At 40.5% G+C, this 20,444-nt stretch overlaps 1 protein-coding gene and 1 non-coding gene across 2 annotated transcripts; one reads left to right on the forward strand and one right to left on the reverse strand.

Moving 5' to 3' along the window:
* Positions 1 to 12,084: 12,084 nt before the first annotated feature.
* On the reverse strand, positions 12,085 to 15,355 carry LOC141685638 (uncharacterized). The gene is made up of 4 exons (XM_074490732.1): positions 14,189 to 15,355; positions 13,332 to 14,116; positions 12,847 to 13,070; positions 12,085 to 12,122 (listed from the first exon to the last, which is right to left on the reverse strand). Exons 1-4 carry the CDS (start codon positions 15,353 to 15,355, stop codon positions 12,085 to 12,087), a joined length of 2,214 nt encoding a protein of 737 aa, XP_074346833.1.
* Positions 15,356 to 20,356: 5,001 nt separating this feature from the next.
* TRNAE-CUC (transfer RNA glutamic acid (anticodon CUC)) lies at positions 20,357 to 20,429 on the forward strand. Its single transcript has one exon. It is a non-coding gene; the product is annotated as a tRNA-Glu (tRNA).
* The last annotated feature ends 15 nt before the right edge of the window (positions 20,430 to 20,444 follow it).

A 20,444-nucleotide genomic window follows, 5' to 3' on the forward strand; every position in this document is an offset into this window, starting at 1 on the left:
TTCAGATCTTCTGAAATTCTTCTTATCAAAACTTATGCCTTTCCTGGAAAACTTTTTTCCCTTCCTGAACTTCCTGTATGCAATCTTTGTGATTGCTTTCACCATAAGAGCACACAGCTTCATCATCTCTTCATCAGCATCAGTCTCAGGCAAGCTTTCAGAATCTGAGTCATCATCACTTTCAGAACTTGATGACTCAGTTTCAGACTTTATGAAAAGAGCTTTACCCTTGTCTTTCCTTGAGGAAGCTGCTCTGGGGGATTCTTCTTCAGCCTTAAGAGCAATTGTCCTTGACTTTCCTCCTTTCCTCTTGCTTCTTTGTTCCATCTCAAGTTCTTGAGTCTTGAGCATTCCATAGATTTCATCAAGAGTTGTTTCATCAAGATTGTAGTTGTCTCTTATTGTCGTTGCCTTCAAATCCCAGCATTCAGGAAGAGCTAATAGGAATTTAAGGTTTGAATCTTCAAGATCATACTATTTATCAACCAATGACAAATCATTCAAAAGTTTGACAAATCTATCATATAAATCATTCAATGACTCATTAGTCTTCGAGTCAAAATATTCATACTCTTGAGTGAGTATTGTCTTCTTGTTCTTCTTAATTGTGTCAGTTCCCTGACACCTTGTTTCCAGAGCATCCCATATCTCCTTAGCAGTCTTGCAGTTGATTACCCTGTTTGACATTACATTATCAATGGCACTATGCAGTAAGTGTCGTACCTTAGCATCCTTAGCAATTGATGCTATATCTTCAATAGTATAATCACTCTTCTCCTTTGGTACGGTCTTTGCTGCTTCACCTGCAACTGCAACTGCGAGCTTGGTTGGTTTGTGAGGCCCTTCCTTGATTCTATCAAAGTATTCTGGATCTGTTGCTTCCAGGAACATGGTCATCCTTACCTTCCATATGGGATATTCAGATGGTCTCAGTATGGGAACTCTGATAGTCTCATACCGACTTTGAATTTGTGTCTTTGGAGGTTCTTCAGTTTTGGTAGGCTTAGTTGGAGTTTCTGTGTCAGACATGATTGTGTTTGGATCTTTAACTGTATGTGTGTTAACAGATTAGCTCTGATACCACTTGTTAGGTCACACACACTGTAGAGGGGGGTGAATACAGTGTATAATACAATCAAATCGAACTTTAATATATTAAGTAACAGAAAACAAACTTTATTGAAACAATAAACTCTGTTACAATATGGAACTGTTACCTCTCAGTGATGAACAAATATCACGAGAGCTGCTAGGGTTACAATGAATAATCTTCTCGAATATGATAACACTTATAGTGTAAACCCTATGTCTGTGTTTATATACTACACAGTTACAAGATAATCGCTAATTGATATGGAATATAATTCTGCTTCCTAAAATATATCAATCAGATATCTTTTCTTCCAAGTATTCCATTCTACACAGAACTCCTTCTTCATGCATATCTCTTCTTATGTTTATCTCGATCTTCTTTCCTTTAATCAGCTAATGTCCTTATCTGATCGTCCTTCAGCACTTAAGTTCTGATATCTAACTTCTGATGATTATCTCCTGATAATATAAGCACTGATATCCTTAAGCCCTGACTTCCAGTATAAGTACTGATTAATGGTTAAGTACTAACTTGTCCTGTTAAGTAAGATCTGAAATCTAAACATAAATTATATTAGCCATGACATTATCAAATATATCTAACATGGTTGATGTTTTTGTGTTATTGTGACATCTGGGTTCGGAGTAATAGGCTAGGTTTGTTTGTTTAGTTTCAGGGTTTCTAGGTCCGGAGTGTTTGTTTAGTTTTAGGGTTTTGCAGTCCGGAGCGTCTGTTTAGTTTTGGGTTTTTGTTTTCTTTTGGGTTGGGTCTCCGGACTGTTCGCTTTTAACTTGCAATAAAATTGAACATAGGGTAGTCCGGACCATGTAGTTTTCAAGATAAATAAACTGTAGGGTTTTTAGACTAACCTTTATCACTTGTTTTAGGTTTATGGTCCGGACTAAAGCGCGTGCCAAGGCATACATAACTTGCTACCCGGGGCCGTCTGGTTCGGATTTTGAGTCTTCTGGTGATTCTGAGCGAGCTGGGATGGCGAAGAAGGCTTCCACCTCGGACTCTGAGGCTATAACGAAGCTTTCAATTGCTAAGATTTCTTCCAAAAAGGTACCTTGCAGTCCGAAGGGTCTGTGGGTCGAGAATCTGGGTTATTTTGTTAGTAAGAGTGATGAGATAGAAGATAGCTTATATTATAGGAGTATCAGGTTCGGGTACGCTAGGCAGCCTAATGCAGGTTCGGGGCCTTACAATAGGGAAGCATTCGACAGGAAGTTTGCGGATAGTATAGTGGCTAAGGAGCACTATGAGCTAAAGGATGAGTACGCTTCTTTAGATCACGCGGCTCAGGATTCGGCGGTCTGGGCTGCTTTTCAGTTTGATCCCCGGATCGAGTGGAGGTGGCCGGAGCCGGACGAGCGGATTTATCACAGGCCGGCTGATGGGTTTATTCCGGTGTGGCTGGAGCAACTCCGGTCTGGATGGAACCCGTATTGACACTTGTTTCTCAAGCACTTGTGTAAGTATGTATATAAGGTTTCTCCGATGCAGATAACTCCGAATGGTATAAAATGGATGACTTGGTTTATTGCTACTTGTAATCAGTTTAAAGTCCAGCCCACCTTTAAGTTGTGGCATCATATCTTTCATTTAGTCCATTCCAGCCAGTTTCCCCTGTATGAGCTTCGGTTCCGGGCTCCGGAGTATGGGTACGGCGGCTCCTACAGGCCTGTAATCCAGCAGTCTTCGTTGAAGTACTGGAACGGAGAGCTGATCATGCTCCGGGGCTTGGACTTGTATTATCTTCCCCATGTTGCTTCGGAGGGAATCCGGACTCGGTTCCGTAGGGATGTGCTCCGGGGTGAAGCTATCCGGTTGATGTTTACATTTTGCGAATGCTTGGGTTTTCAGATGACTCGTGATACTTTTATGATTCATAGGACAATGCATAGGCTAGGCTGTAAGTAGTTTCCTCTTTTTCCCGGGCTTTATATATGTGTAAGTCATATGTCATAGGCCTATTTGTATATTCGAGGATTCAACTCAACTCAAATAAGAATATAATAAGTAAATAGTGGATCGACCGTCAGAGAGATCTCGCAAAGTAATATCTGTCAAAGGATTCAGAAACAAGGTTCATCTACAGACTCGAGGAGTTAATTCACTGGAAGAAGTTCAAGAAGTTGATCATGCCTCAGTGATATAAATCAAGATCGTGGACTTAATCAAGTGACAGAGATCTCGTCAGAGTATCATTAATTACAAGGATTTAATCTGAAGAAAATCAAAGTGTCAAAGTCAAGACATGAAGAAACGTCACGGAAGTTAGTCACTCATGAACCAGACAGTACATCGAGTGTCAACATTGAAGTGGTGGAATTGATTCATAATTTTCAGTGATTTTCAGAAGATCTGCAGAAGGATGGGTGCTGTTGAAGACTAGAATTAATTCTCTATTAATTAATTAAGTCATCTAATTTAATTAAGAAAATAAATTACATCTGCGAAGAATAATTTATTTATTAATTGAATTAATTGATTAATTAATTCTGAATTAATTTTAGGAATTTTCAGAATTTAAATTGGATTAAAATCTGCATTAAATCAGCAAGACAATTGAAAATGAACTAGCATGACAATCAGGATTGTCATACCGATTGTCATGCTAGGCCATTTTCAATAGTCTCACCGAAAGTTACACTAGGAGAAGGATTGTCTTGCTAGTTCATTCTGATTGTCATGCTAGTTCATTCAGATTGTCTTGCTAGTTCAATCCATTGTCCTACCGAAAGTCTTGCCAGCTATAGGATTGTCATGCCAATTCAATTCTATTCGGTTGTTGATTAAAAAGAAGCAGAGAAGCAGCAACTCATTTTTATCCAGAACACAGCAGTCAAGAAAAAGCAGAAAAGAAAAAAAACAAGAAGAAATATTTCATCTTTTCATCTGCATACTTCAAGATTAAATTTCTAGATTGTAAAGTTAAATCCAATCCACTAGAAATCTTTATCTTGCTCTTGTGTAACAATCTAGCGGATTAAAATCCCTAGAACTTAATCTCAAATCGCGTTTAGCATTTGATTCTAATTATTGCAAAAATAGAAAAAGTTCATGTCGAATTTATTATAGATTTGTGATAATTGATTTGAGATTAATACCTTGTAATCGATACAGTTGTTGTAACATATTTCAAGTTTAATAATATTTTTATTTAACTTGAATTTTGTTTCACATTTTTTATTTCGCATTTATTCGATTATTTGGTACTGTTTGTATTCAACCCCCCTTCTACAAACACATTGGGACCTAACAATTGGTATCAGAGCCTTCTGATTAACGAACAAATCAAGATCCTAGACTTTTGTGATTTTTCAACTCCTTGAATTTTTATTTATTCAAAAATTCATAATGACTTCACATAAAGTTGGAACCGTTAAAATTCCACAATTTGATAAAGAGAATTATATCATGTGGAAGAAGAAGATGCTATTATTTTTACAAGTTGCAAATCCCAAATATTCAAACTTGTTAAAGAAGGGTATAAAAACTCCGATGGTTATTGAACCGGAGGTAATAATAGATGGTGTGGTGACTACTGAAGCTAGAACCTATCCAAAAGAGCCTGAAGATTTTTCTCCTGCTGAGAAGGAAGAAGCCTCCTTGGATGCCAGCCTTCAATTAATATTAATTGATTCCCTTGATCCCTTGATGAACAGACATGTGATGAACTGTAAAAATTCCAAACACATGTGGGAAACTATTGAGGTGATTAATGAAGGCACAGAGGAAGTTAGGGAGAACAAGTTGGAAATCCTAACCTCTGAATATGAACATTTCAAATCAAATCCAGGAGAAGGAATTACTGAAGTGTTTGAGAGGTACAATGCGTTGATCAACAACCTGAACATCAATGGAAAGTATTATTCAATCAGGGAGGTCAACAAAAAGTTCCTTTTAACACTGCCAGCTCATCTTGAACATAGAATCACTGCCATTAGAGAAGCTAGAGATCTGAGTGAGATTTCTTTGGACAGGCTCTATGGAGTGTTAAAAACCTATGAGTTGGAGCAGATTCAACAGAAGGAAGTCTACGGGAAGGATAGAATGGTCAGCACATCTACTGCACTTGTAGCTGAAGGTCAACAACAACAACAATCTCAACAGTTAGAAAGAATGGTACAGTTTTCCAAGGGTGAGGAAAATGAGTTAGTAGCAGAATATGATCCTCCTACTACAAATCAATCAAGTGATGATTTTTATTCCTTGGAAGAGCTGGAGCAATTGGAAGATGAATCAATGGCCCAAATTGTCAAGAGATTCTCCCATGTCAGATTCAGGAGGAATCCCAAGCTTAAGTACAAGTCCAACTACAATAAATTCCAGAAAGGTGGATCTTCATCCTCTATCACCAGCAGTGGTGGGTACAAAACAGGGATGGTTGATCGAAGCACCATTAGATGCTATAACTGCAATGAGTTGGGACACTTTGCCACAGAATGTAGGAAGCCAAAGCAAGTAAGAAAGAACTCTGAAAGGGCTTATCTGGCAAAGGGAAGAAGCTGGGATGATACTGACAGTGAAGATGAAGATGAAGGAAATCTTGCTCTTATGGCTATTGATGGAAAAGCTTCATCGTCAAGAATAGAGGTAAAACTTTCTGATGCTGAAATGGTTTATCATCTAAGAGGTAACTTAGATTGTGCACGTCGTGATAATGAACTGTTAAGTTTAAAGATCACAGACCTTGAGAAAGAGGTCAATGAATTAAGACTTGTGCATATTAATCAAGACAAATTAAAAGAACAGGTATCTTTTCTAGAGAATAGAGTTGACTGTTATAGAAAACTCGAAACTATTCTCAAAGACAAGATCACCGGTCTTGAGACTAAGGTTAGAGCCTACTTCAATTCTTGTTCGAAGGCTAAAGAGTTCTACAGTAAGCAAGCTGTTAATCAAACATCTGGAATAGGATATGATTACAATGCTGCTATTGGAGAATTAGGCATAAACTCCCCTCCTCATGTCTGTGCTAAAGGGAGGGAAGTACCACATGTGCTTAAGGGTGTTGATGAACCCCTCTATAAAGCATCAATTGCTGAACCATTTGATGCGACCTCTTCTGTTATTCATGAAGAAATACGTGCTGAAGATCATGCTAATGAGAAGATTGTTTCCAAGTCAAGTGAGTCGAAAGTTCCAGTCAAAGTTGTGAAAGCAACTGAGACTAACTCAGACACAAATGAGTTGGATAACAATAATTCCATGTCTACCATGCATAAATTACCTGCTGTTAATCACTCTCATAAAGCATGTAGTGTTGCTAATTGTATGTCTTGTGCTTTTAATATGATGTATGCTTATTTTAATGGTAAGCATGTGTCTAATGATAAGAGTACTACTCGTCAGCATGTGAATAACAAGAAGCATGATAGGTCTAAGACTGCTAGTCCTTCTAAGGCTAGAAAGGAGACATTTGTGCCTAAGCTTAAACAGAAATTTGTTAAGGCTGTTTACAAGGTCAAATGTTCAGTCATTGAGGATGTTGAGATCGTTAAAATTAAAAATGTTGTTTTGCCTGACAAAGGACAATTCTACAAGTATGCCGGGCCCAACCAAGTTTGGGTTCCGAAGAAGGTCTAATCCATTTGAAGTGCAGGGCATTAAACAGGTGTAACCAGTAGTGTGGATTCTTGACAGTGGATCATCAAGACATATGACCGGAGATAGAGCCCTGCTATCAAATGAGGATTGAGAAAGCTGGCCCCCTGGTTACCTTTGGAGATAACAGCAAAGGTGTATCCGAGGGATATGGCTGTTTGCAAGCTGGGAATGTTATCATTGTAATTTTGTATATTGTGCTAGGTTATTATCAGGAAGCAGTATCTAACATATAGCACCAGTGACGAGACTTGAGAATATTACGACATATCAGGCACCTGCTGCACATTACACTTGGAATTGTACTCTAGTAAGATGTGTACAAGTGTACTCCTGATTGGTGAGTTAAAAGAAGAAGTCAGTGCACCACAGTTCATGGACTTTGCAGCTGCAGATCTATTGGACTATGCAATCTCTTCTTCACAATCTCACTTCAGGTTGGTATGAACTAGTGTACTACTCAAGCAATCGTCAAGAACATGGTATGGCACTCTAACTGAAGTTATTATTTAATATGAACTTGTAGAGTCGTCATATTTTTAACTCTCTTATCATTAGGCACAATCATATTGTTTTATATGTGCAGTGATATATTGATTATGCAACATAACAATTAGTATCTAAAGTACTTGACAAGTATCGGTCAATGATATGTTGTTAACATTATGTTGCAGATATTTGTAAGCTTTTGACATGAATGAGAATTACTTAGACTTTACACTAAGTGATCAATGTTTTATCAAAAACTCATTCATATTGAAAAACAAAATCAAACTTCTTTCTACATTAGTGATTTCTTATTTCATGTAAAATCTTTTGAAATCACTATTTTAAATCATTTTCTCTCTATTACCATATGTTTTGTGTTACAGGTTCAGTCTCCAATGACTTTCTTTCATTGACAGTCATGAGGTTGAAAACCCACAACGTCTATCCCAGACTGTAAAGACAAACACAAAAAAAAAACAGAACCAACCAACACTCTCTTACCACAAAATGTAGTATGAATGAGCGTGAGGAAGATAGTGCCTTAGTGCACAACATAAGGAAGGTTCTGAAGTCAACCCAGTAGCTCTGTCTCCTACATAAATGAGTAGTATTTAAACCGAGACAACTGCTAGCCCCCATACATCTTCTCAAAAAGATGTAATGGCTGAAAAGGCACAAAAACAGTTACTAGATTCATTCTCTCAACAGGGTGCGTCTATTGAATTTTGCCTGTCGGCCAAGGCATCCGATGTAGTGTCACCACTTCAAACATAAACAATTCTTGATGCACAAGGAAAGGTTACACACACAAAGGATGAGTTGATGGAAACAAGAGTTTCGACCATTTTAAGGTCAGATTCGATTGTTCAAGGTTCGTTAATGGACCAATTGCCTTTACAGGTGTTAGTTAAGGATACTGATCCAAAAGCCATATGTCAGTGGTCAGTGTCTACCTCCCCAGGCTTAAATCCCCTGGATGCATCTGCGGATAGTGGATCTGACATAGGTGCAGATCGGCAACTTGTTGACAATGATTCAGATATTACGTGATGAGTCACAAGGAAATGTCTTCACAGATATTAGAAGGGAACCTTGATCTTTATGCTAAATTCTTTGGATCATTGTTTACCTTCCCAGAATTCAAATCTGGAACCCTAAAAGGGAAACTAGCAACTTGTAGATTATGACTCAGATTCATCTGACGAGTTTAACAAGGATGGGGATTTGTGAACTCCCATTGCACCACCTGTGACCTCCTTAAGGATGGCTAAGGTGATTTTCCTTGCAGGTATAGCTGGAATATGGAGCTATGAGAGGAGTGATACACTTGTGAGAAAGAGTGTAAACACGAGTGGAGAGAAGAGTGAAACACATGTGAGGTACACTAAAACACAATCACACACTCACAATGAGGAAGAAAGAGAAACTACTTGTTATTTCTTTTCCAACCAAGTGAAATATGAGAACTCCTTCAAACGACGGCATACATTCCTTCTTTAAGGGGGAGATAAAAGCTTAAGTAATAGTTTGGAGGATTCCTCAACTAAGGGGGAGAAATAGCAGGGAGGAAGAAAAAGATCATATGTACACTACTCCACACCATTGTTGTTTGTAACTACGGATCCTATTGTACGGGAGAGGTGGTAAACACAAGGTGATTTTCTGATAAGGGAAGAAGCTGTTAGGGGAGTACCATTGGTTTTTATCTGCGGATCCTATTGTACGGGAGAGGTGGTAAAATGAAGGTGATCTTCTTTAATCAGTTGATTCTCATAGGGGGAGAAGCAAGAGATATGGGCTTCTCAACAGGAAATGTGGTTGTACAAATGAAGATGGAACTACTTGAAGATATGTTCAGTCTAGAGGAACATCTACTTGGAATCTGGAAAATGTTAAATCTCATCCAGAACTTTTCTGCTATTTACTTTGCATGTATGTTTATATCTTTTTCTTATTTGTTAGTTGAGTTATCCTCTAGGTATTTGTGTGTTATTGTCTAACAAACAAATAGGGGGAGATTGTAAGTCATATGTCATAGGCCTATTTGTATATTCGAGGATTCAACTCAACTCAAATAAGAATATAATAAGTAAATAGTGGATCGACCGTCAGAGAGATCTTGCAAAGTAATATCTGTCAAAGGATTCAGAAACAAGGTTCATCTACAGACTCGAGGAGTTAATTCACTGGAAGAAGTTCAAGAAGTTGATCATGCCTCAGTGATATAAATCAAGATCGTGGACTTAATCAAGTGACAGAGATCTCGTCAGAGTATCATTAATTACAAGGATTTAATCTGAAGAAAATCAAAGTGTCAAAGTCAAGACATGAAGAAACGTCACGGAAGTTAGTCACTCATGAACCAGACAGTACATCGAGTGTCAACATTGAAGTGGTGGAATTGATTCATAATTTTCAGTGATTTTCAGAAGATCTGCAGAAGGATGGGTGCTGTTGAAGACTAGAATTAATTCTCTATTAATTAATTAAGTCATCTAATTTAATTAAGAAAATAAATTAAATCTGCGAAGAATAATTTATTTATTAATTGAATTAATTGATTAATTAATTCTGAATTAATTTTAGGAATTTTCAGAATTTAAATTGGATTAAAATCTGCATTAAATCAGCAAGACAATTGAAAATGAACTAGCATGACAATCAGGATTGTCATACCGATTGTCATGCTAGGCCATTTTCAATAGTCTCACCGAAAGTTACACTAGGAGAAGGATTGTCTTGCTAGTTCATTCTGATTGTCATGCTAGTTCATTCAGATTGTCTTGCTAGTTCAATCCATTGTCCTACCGAAAGTCTTGCCAGCTATAGGATTGTCATGCCAATTCAATTCTATTCGGTTGTTGATTAAAAAGAAGCAGAGAAGCAGCAACTCATTTTTATCCAGAACACAGCAGTCAAGAAAAAGCAGAAAAGAAAAAAAACAAGAAGAAATATTTCATCTTTTCATCTGCATACTTCAAGATTAAATTTCTAGATTGTAAAGTTAAATCCAATCCACTAGAAATCTTTATCTTGCTCTTGTGTAACAATCTAGCGGATTAAAATCCCTAGAACTTAATCTCAAATCGCGTTTAGCATTTGATTCTAATTATTGCAAAAATAGAAAAAGTTCATGTCGAATTTATTCTAGATTTGTGATAATTGATTTGAGATTAATACCTTGCAATCGATACAGTTGTTGTAACATATTTCAAGTTTAATAATATTTTTATTTAACTTGAATTTTGTTTCACATTTTTTATTCCGCATTTATTCGATTATTTGGTACTGTTTGTATTCAACCCCCCTTCTACAAACACATTGGGACCTAACAATATGCTTTCTTGTCCGGACCTGTCATCTACTTTCTTTTGCTATGATTCTTTATTATTTTTGACTTGTGTTCTTTGTTCCTTTGCAGGTTTGCCTCATTATAATCCGGATATGTCGTCTTCGGCATACAGTGATGCGCTGAAAGGTCTTGGAAAAGCTTTCAAGTTGCCAAAGAAAACTATTGCTGCTGGGTCCGGATCTAATGCTTCTGTGGAGGAAGGATCCCAGAGCAATGCCGTTTCGAGGCCAGAGCATGAGGTTGATGTGAATCAGTCTGCTCCGGAGCCGAATGCCGAGGTGGATATTGGCAATGAGTTTGATAATCTTGAGGATCTTGGCCCTATTGGGGAAATTCCAGATGTTGAGTCTGGACGGAAGAGGAGGAGGCTCCGGACTCTTGGGACAAAACCTCCCCGGGCTGAAAATTTTGAGGCTGGCTCTGGGTCCGGGGCTGGTAAAGGAAAAACTGTTGATGAAGAGAGTCCGGATGCAGGTGGTCCGGGGCTGGAGGAGAAAGTTGCTCGTTTCATGGCTGGGATTCCTACTCAAGCTGACTGGAGGAGGATGAATCAGTCCGGATTCAATGCAACTATGAAGGAGTGTTCCCGGCTTTGGGGTCAGGTATGTCTTCTTCTTGTTCTCGTTTCTTGTGTTGATTTGCCTTAGAATATTTTTCTAAGTTTCTCTATTTTTTGCAGCTTGGTGGGTATATGGCCGGATCAGCTTCTCTGGCCTACAATGAGCTCAAAGGTTTCCGAAGTTCCATTACTGATAAGGACTCGGAGATTAGTCAGCTCCGGGACCAGATAATCGTGAAGGACACTTCTCTCTCCGGACTGAACCAGCAGCTTGATGATGTCAGGACCCGTGCTGAGAATGCTGAAAAGGAAGCTTCAGATCTGAAATCCGAACTGGCTGAGCTCCGGAGGCAGATGTCTGCTGTGCGTCCGGAAGCTGAGGTTATTGAGGAGTTCAAAAGGTCTGAGGAGTATGATAAAGCTCTTGATAATGCTGGTGCTCCGGAGATAGCTCGTTGCTGGTTGGTTGCGGAGCGACATAGCAAAACCAATCCGGAGGCCGATTGGGACAGCTTCGTCACAGATTTTATTAAGGCAAAGGAAGATATTGAGCTCAGATTAGGGGAACCGGAGCCATTCGACGGGCCTTGCCCCAGCTTCCTGCCTCCTAGTGCTCCGGAGTCTTGACTTTTCTCTGATTTGTAACTTTGCTATTTCTTGAAGAAGTTTGATAACTTTGATTTTTGTAATATTCGTACTTTGCTCCGGGCTTGTTCAAGTCCGGTAACTTTTTAATGTTTGATTTTCTTGCTATTATTTTGCTTTGTTTTTGTAGTTTGTTTTTGCCTTAGAAAATTTTTCCAAGTAAAAATTGTTGTACCAGTCCTGACTAATTGCTTGTCCGGACTAGTAGTTAGGTTTTTTACTTGGCAAATTTATTCTAAGTAAAGATGGTTGCGCTAGTCCTGACTAGTAGCTTGTCCGGACTAGTGTTTAGCTTTTTTACTTGGAAAATTTATTCCAAATAAAATGGTTGCACTAGTCCAGACTAATAGCTTTGTCCTGACTAGTGGTTTCTTTTAGTTAGAAAATTAATTCCAAGTAAAAATGGTTGCTCTAGTCCTGACTAGCAGCTTGTCCGGACTATTGGTGGCTTTTAGTTAGAAAATTAATTCTAAGTAAAAATGGTTGTTCTAGTCCTGAATAGCAGCTTGTCCGGACTAGTGGTGGCTTTTAGTTAGAAAATTAATTCTAAGTAAAAATGGTTGCTCTAGTCCTGACTAATAGCTTGTCCGGACTAGTGGTGGCTTTTACAAAATTAATTCCAAGTACAAATGGTTGCTCTAGTCCTGACTAACAGCTTGTCCGGACTAGTGGTGGATTTTAGTTAGAAAATTAATTCTAAGTACAAATGGTTGCTCTAATCCCGACTAATAGCTTGTCCGGACTAGTGGTTAGTTTTGATAAGTATGTAAAGGGGGAAAAGCTTTTCATTAATCACTCATACAAAATATAAGGAGAAACAAATTGGTTGCTTGCCATATTGGCTACAAGATTTTTGGTTGCTTTGTTTGTTCTCCTACTGGTAGAATTTTCTTAGCCTTAGTCCATGCCAAGTGTTTGGGACTTCTGAGCCATCCATGTTCAGGAGCTTGTAGGTTCCTGGCCTGATGACTTCTTTGATCTTGTATGGTCCTTCCCATTTGGGCATTAGTTTTCCAGTATTTGTGGGATCTGATGCTTCAGTGTCTCGAAGGACTAAGTCTCCAACTTGGAAGTTTTTGACTATTGACTTCTTACTGAAGTGTTCTCTTTTTTTCTCCTTGTATTTTTCCATCCTTTCTACAGCCTGGTCACGGACCTCATCGATTAGCTCCATGTTTGTTCTAAGTCCTTTTTCATTTGCTTCTTCTTCAAAGTTTATTGTTTTGTGGGAAGGAGAGCCCACTTCAATAGGAAGCATTGCTTCTGTTCCATAAGCTAGCTTGAATGGAGTTTCTCCGGTGCTTGTCCTTGGGCTTGTCCTGTAGGACCAAAGTACATTTGGTAGTTCTTCTGGCCATTTGCTTTTGCTTTCTTTGAGTCTTTTTTCAATACCTCGGAGTAGGATTCTGTTAGTTACTTTTACTTGGCCATTTCCTTGGGAATATGCCACTGATGATTTTTTGTGCTTGATCCCGCGCTCCTGGAGGTAGGACTCGAACTCTGATCCAATGAATTGGGGCCCATTGTCTGATACTAGGACTCGTGGTATCCCGAACCTCATCAAAATGTTGCCCATAAACTTTATGCAGTCTTGTTGATTGATTGTCCTCATTGCTTTTGCTTCAACCCATTTTGTCATGTAATCAATAGAGACTAGCAGGTACCCGAGGTCTCCTTTGGCCCGAGGGAAGGGTCTCATAATGTCAATACCCCAAACAGCGAAGGGGATAGGTGACAGGACTGAGGATGGTAGGACTGGGCTGATCCGGGACACATTGCTGAAAAGCTGGCATTCTTTGCACTTCTTGATGAATTCTATTGCATCCTGATGAATGGTTGGCCAGTAGTAGCCTTGTCTTATAATCTTATGGGCTAGGGCCTTTGCAGACATGTGGTCTCCGCATATCCCTTCATGCACTTCTGCCAAACAGTACTTTGCTTCTTCTAGGCCAATACATTTCAGGATAGGAGATGAGAAGGTCTTGCAGTAAAGTATTCCTTCTTCGAGGAAGAACTTGGCTGCTTTTGCTTTCAGTCTTTGAGCTTTTCCTTTGTCTTCTGGGAGCTCTCCATTCTCCAAGTATTTGATGAAGGGAGTCATCCAGTTGTGGATGCTTTCGATCTCCAAGACCTCTCCGGATTCAATGGATGGTTTGAGGAGTTCTTCAAAATAAACTGAGCAGTCTAGATCTGATGAGTTCCGGACTAATTTTGATAGGATATCCGCTTCTTCATTTTCTTCTCGACATATATGAAGGACTTGATGGCTTGGTATTGAAGCTAAGTAGCTTTGAACCAGCGCTTGGTACTTTGCCAGAGTAGGGTCTTTTGCTATGTATTCTCCATTTGTTTGCTTGACCACTATCTGGGAGTCGCTGTAAACTTTTAAGTCCTGGACCCTTAGAGTCCTGGAGAGCTTTAGTCCTGCAATCAATGCCTCATATTCTGCTTGATTGTTTGTTGCGGGGAAGCCGAAAGATATAGTTGTCTGTATCTTGAATCCTTTTGGACTTTTGAGTATGAGTCCGGCTCCCGATCTCTCGCTTGTTGAAGAACCATCTACCTTTAAGGTCCAGGCTCCCGGACTTGTATCCTTTTTTGGCTCCTGATCCATGTCCATTGGTTCCGGTTCTTCTTCTGGGAAGTTACATTCGATTATGAAATCTGCAAGAGCTTGAGCTTTGATTGTCGTCCTAGGAACGAAACTTAAATTGAACTGGCTCAACTCCACAGCCCAATTGACAAGTCTTCCCGAGATATCTGGCTTGTGAATTATTTTCCTCAGTGGTTGATTTGTCACTACTCTGATTTCTCTCCCTTGGAAGTAGTGTCTGAGTTTTCTTGAAGTTGTGACTAAGGCAAAGGCAAACTTCTCCAATCTTGGATATCTTATTTCTGCATCTTTTAGGACTTGGCTTACATAGTAGACTGGTTGTTGTGTTCCATTCTCCTCCCTGATTAGGGTAGCTCCTACAGCTTGTGCTTCTGCTGACAAGTATAAGTAGATAGGCTCTCTTGGTTGAGCTTTAGTTAGGACTGGTGGCTGAGAGAGGTAGTACTTGATTTCTTCGAATGCATTTTGGCACTCCGGATTCCAGTTCACCTCTTTCTTGTTGGTTGCTCCTTTGAGTAAATCAAAGAACGGTAGGCACCTCTCTGCTAGTTTTGAGACAAATATCCTGAGTGCTGCTAGGGATCCTGCTAGCTTTTGCACATCTTTTTGGGTCCTGGGAGCTTTCATCTCCTGGATATCTTTTATTTTCTCCGGATTGGCTTCTATGCCTCTGTTGCTGATCATTAATCCTAGGAATTTTCCTGCTCCTACTCCGAAGGTGCATTTCTCCGGATTCAGCTTGAGTTTGTTCTTCCTTAGGTTGTCAAAGCATTGCTTCAGATCTTCCACATACCCTGGTATAGTTGTTGATTTGGAAATCATGTCATCAACATAACATTCCAAGTTCCTCCCAATCTGGGACTTGAATATCTTTTTCATGGCTCTTTGGTAAGTTGATCCTGCGCTGGTAAGTCCGAAGGGTAGCTTCACATAAACATAGACTGCTCTGTGAGTTATGAATACTGTCTTAGGAATGTCCTTCGGGTTCATCTTTATTTGGTTGTATCCGGAGAAGGCGTCCATGAAACTTAGCATGATGTGTCCGGAGGTGGCATCTATTAATTGATCAATATTTGGGAGAGGGTATGGGTCCTTCGGGCACGCATCATTCAGATCAGTGTAGTCCACACACATTCTTCATTTGCCATTGGACTTCTTCACCATGACCACATTAGCTAGCCACTCCGGATATTTGATTTCTCTGATGATTCCTACTTTGAGTAGCTTTTCCACTTCTTCGTCGATGGCTTTTTGTCTCTCCGGGAAAAAGTTTCTTCTCTTCTGTTTGACTGGTTTTCTGTTAGGGTTGACATCCAAGCTGTGTATTGCTATGGACTCATGTAGTCCTGGTATGTCTCTTGGACTCCAGGAAAAAAACATCTCTGTACTCCCGGAGCAAGGATACTAATCTCTCCTTGAAGGACTCCTCGAGTCCTGACCCAACTTTCACTTTTTTGCTAGAATTGCTTTCATCTACCTGGACTTCTTCTGTTTCGACTGCAGCTTCAATTTTTGCTTGCTCTTTGTTTGAAACCATTTGATGGATTCGGGCTTCAGAGTTCTTCTTCATATAGGAGTTTACTTTTTCAGGTTCCTTGGTTGCTTGCATGGTAGGACTAGCTTGGTCTAGGACTTGATTTGCCTTGTCCACTACCATGACTTGGTTGCTTGTCAGTCCTTCTGGACTTGTTTTGTTTGCTTCTTCCCGTGTCCGGGGTCGGTGCTTCTTCATGCTTTGTTGCTTGCGAAGGACTGTAGCCTTCCTTTTGTTATCTTGATTGGTTTCTGCCATAACTAACCCATGGTTATAGCATGTTTCAGCAACTCCGTAATCTCCTTTTATCTCCCCGACTCCTGTCGGGGTTGGGAACTTGATTTTGAGATGGGAGATTAAAGTTATTGCTTGCATCATGGTTAGAGCTGATCTGCCAATAATTCCGTTATATGAAGAAGGAGCGTTGATCACATAAAACTTGATGACATGAGTCACTTGGTTAGGAGCAGATCCAAAAATGACTAGCAGATATAAAGTTTCTTGGATCGGGACTAAGTTGTGACCGAAGCCATATAGTGGGTCCTCCCGGCATTCATTTGAGCGGACACTCCCTAACTGCATTCTATCCACTGTGTGCTTGAAGAGAATATTTACTGAGGAGTCATTGTCTATGAGCATTCTTCTTACTTTATTATCAAAGATGTCCAGAGTGACAACCAAAGCTGCATTGTGATGAGGGTTGACTCCTTCGTAGTCTTTGCTGCTAAAGAATATCACCAGATCTGGGAGTGATTGGATTGAGAGCACTTCTTCGCCGAAGTCCGGGCTCCGGGGTGGGGAGTAGGATCCACCTAGGACCACATTGACTACATTCTTTCCTCTCTTCTGTGCTTCCCCTCTGTTGTCCCGGACTAAGTACTTGTTCATGTTCCCCTTCTTCACTTGGTCCTCAATGAAGTACTTGAGTGATAAGTAGTTCTCAGTCTTGTGGCCATGGGTCTCGTGATAATCACACTGCCTATTGTAAGGCCTGCTCTCCGGAGGAGTTTGCATTGGTTTCGTAGGATAGTAGAAAGGCTTGTCTTTTACCTCTTTCAAGATTTCCTCCCGGGTCATGTTTAGAGGAGTCCAGTCCGGCTCCTATTTCGGCTCCCGGGGTTGCTTCGCGGGTCCTGGATCGCTGTTTGACTCCTGCTTAGGACCAAGTCTCTGAAAAACTGGAGTAGTTTGTTTTTCTTGGCTTTGGTTGCTTTGCTTGAACTTCTTATCCTGATGGTAACCTCCTTTCAGTCGATCATCAGTGTTTTTACCCCTGGACCCCCCATTCCGGGTCATCCTCATTGCCTGGAGCATATCTGTTTCCTTAATGAATCTGGCAGCCATGGAATAAGCTGCTGTCAGACTTTGCGGCTCCTTATTGATTAGCTCCACTATATATCTTTCATTGTGCTCTGGGTCCAGATTTCTCCTGAAAATGCTCAAAGCTTCCCTTTTATCCAAACTTGAAACTTTATTGATTGCTTCCTGGAACCGGCGCATATATGCAGAGAGGGACTTATTGTTATGCTGCCGGATTGTCTCCAGGTGACACATGTGCATTTCGTGCGTTTTGTTTGCTCGAAATCTTCGAAGGAAGGAAGCGCGAACTCCTTCTAAGAGTGGATGCTGCGGGAGGGGATTCTGCTGAACCATCTCTGGGCCCCTCCCTTAAGAGTTGAAGCGAAGAACCTTGATTTCGTTAAGTCGTTGTAGTAATATATCTGCGCTATTTGCTCAAAGTAGTTCAGGTGCTCCTCCGGGTCTCCTAGTCCATCGAAGGAGTCGAAGTTGTAATGCTTCAAGTGAGTGTTTCTCCAATCTCCACTCCTGAATTCCTGTCCATCTTTTTTTGCAATTTATAAATCATGTCTTTCAGGTCCTTCTGCTTCTCTTCTTCTTCATCATCAGAAATCAGCTCCGGAGTAGGCTCTCTTCGGGTTCTTTTGCTCCTAGACTTGGCCAATAGCTTTTCTTCTTCTAGCTGTATCCTCTTTTGGATCTTTAGCTCAAGCTTTTCTTCTTCTTCTTTCATTATTTGCTCCCGGACCTCTTCTAACTTTCTCTGCTTAGCAGCTTCTGCTTCTTTCTTGCTTTGATCTTTTTTGCTTTTCTTCCCCTTGGCTCCGATTCGGTCAAATACAGATCTCTTCGATTGTTGGGAGTCCCCGGACTCCTCCGGTTCCTCCTCGAGTTCGGCTTCTTCTTGGAGCCGGGTCTGCTCCTGCCTGTATAGCCTGATTGCTTCTGCTAGTTCATCACTTGTAAGGTTGGCCATGTGCTCTTCGGCTACTGGGACATTTGTGTACTTGTGCTGATTGAGCTCTATGAGGGTCCTGGCATTTCTGGTGTTTACAATTCTCTCCATTACAGGAGTGTGTAGTGGTTGCTCCTGGAATGTCTCTCTCTCGGCTCCTGGGTCAAGGGCCTGGGAGTGGTCCGGCCCCTGGACCTGAGCACTAGCAGATGGTCTTCCAGAAGTATGTTTACCTGGTCTTGCCATTTCTCAATAATACCAACAATAACTAACAACAATATGCTACACAAAGTATCGATCTAAGGTTGCTTTATAAAACTTGCAAAAACTACCCAGACTAACAACAAATATCAACAAATAGCTTCCTGGGAGCAGTTTAAACAGTTTCATGGGACTACTCAACAATGTAGTAGAATGCAAATGCCATATTCAAGCTAGAGCGAAAACGATTAAAACTAACGATAGCTCACACAAACGTGGCTTACATCAACAAAACGAGCTCAAACAAACGTGGCTTAAATAATCAACATTCATGCTTATGGAAGAGGTTGGTTGCTTGGGTTCTTACAAGTTTGAATAAATGGACTCTTTGAAGAGTTTGTTGATGAAGGTGAATCCAGGGGCACCGAGACCCAAGGATGGAGCGACCCCTCCTTCTAGCGCCAAATGATAACTCCTGGTGGCGGGGCTGCTCCTTCGTCGTCGTACCTGGGTCCTTCGCCGCTGTGGTGGTGTAGTTGTGGTGGGGTTCCTACAAAACAACACCGGAAGGGAGGTTTGAGTTCCGTGGCGCCTCCAGCGTGAGAGTAAGAACTCGCTTTTGAGGAAGATGAAGATAGAAAGGAATGAGAGATGGTTGTGTGTGTATATGAGTGTGAAAGAATGATTAACCTCAAAACCTCACCTTCTTGGGCTATTTATAGCCCAAGGGTAGGGTTTTGGGGTTGGTACCTTTAGATCATAGCCATTGGTTCTGGGAGCGGAGGAAACCTGGCTGGAGTGGATGCTTTACACGTGTCAGTGCGGGACTGGCTGAGGAATGTTCTAAGGATCCTCTAACACGTGCCCTGATCATTCCCATGATTGATGTGTGACAGTTGTCCCCGTCATGTGCTTGGGTCAGTGTCTCACGTGCTGTGATTTATCAAGGTTGGGCTCGCGGAACTGAGCTGGTCAGGACTGGTAGTGTGCGGGACTACTCCTTCCAGGAGCTGCGTGAAGTTAGGAGTGTAGGAGTAGTCCTTCGAGGAGCTGTATGAAGTTAGGAGCCTAGGAGTAGTCCTTCCGGGAGCTACATAGAGTTAAAAGTCAGGAGTAGTCCCGGGAGTAGTCCTCGAGGAGATATGTGTACTATCAGTTACTGAATTGCCTAAAAACTGTTCAATCGGACCAGCGGGCACCCACCCCTGACGGATTATTTTTTGCAAGACAATCAAGTGGATGTGTGCAGATAATGAGTAATGGGATATTCAAGAATCCATTGGACAAAGTGGTGACAAATTCAGCAAGAGAGAGAACAAGCGTGGCTGTGTTCTGCTGTCCGGATTGTAGCAGGTTTATAGAACCAGCAGAAAATGTAATTTCAAAAATTGTGTTGGTATTTTGTTTGAGAAGTATCAACAGGGAAAGAGAGGTAGTGAAGCAGTTAAAATGTAATATTCCGTGTATTCAAGTAAGCTCATACCTTGCTGCTGAGAAGTTGAATGTTTTAAAAACATATAATTTTGTCAGGCTATCTTGATGACTTATGGTTTTAGACACTGGTCATCTGCTTAATCGCGATCTAGGAGGTTAGGGTCTGTGCGTCCAGAGACCAGGTACCGTTCAAGGTATATCTTAATTTAATCTTGCTACGATAGCCATTATAAATGACATATAAGTAGAATCTAATTTAACATGATATAACAACTAATCCTGCAGCATTCTCCCCGTTAAAGATTAAGATAAACTCATATATGAAACTGAAGATGAAACACAGCACCATTTGCTTATAAAGCCTCGAAGGGGTGTGCCACACATGGATCAACTTATTCTTTTCTTTTTCGATAAATCAGGGTTAAAGGCACTTCCACACTCTTATCAATTACCATAGTTTACTCTTTCTACTCATGTCACTGAGATTTGTTAGTATGTGACCGTGTGTAATCCTCACTATTTCTTAAAGTTTAAGGTAATTAAGCTGTTTACCAAATCTTTCAACAAATCCGTTGTAGTCTAGTTGGTCAGGATACTCGGCTCTCACCCGAGAGACCCGGGTTCAAGTCCCGGCAACGGAATTTTTTGTTACCCTT

The sequence above is a fragment of the Apium graveolens genome, chromosome 9 (genome assembly GCF_009905375.1).
Source record: "Apium graveolens cultivar Ventura chromosome 9, ASM990537v1, whole genome shotgun sequence".
NCBI lineage: Eukaryota > Viridiplantae > Streptophyta > Magnoliopsida > Apiales > Apiaceae > Apium > Apium graveolens.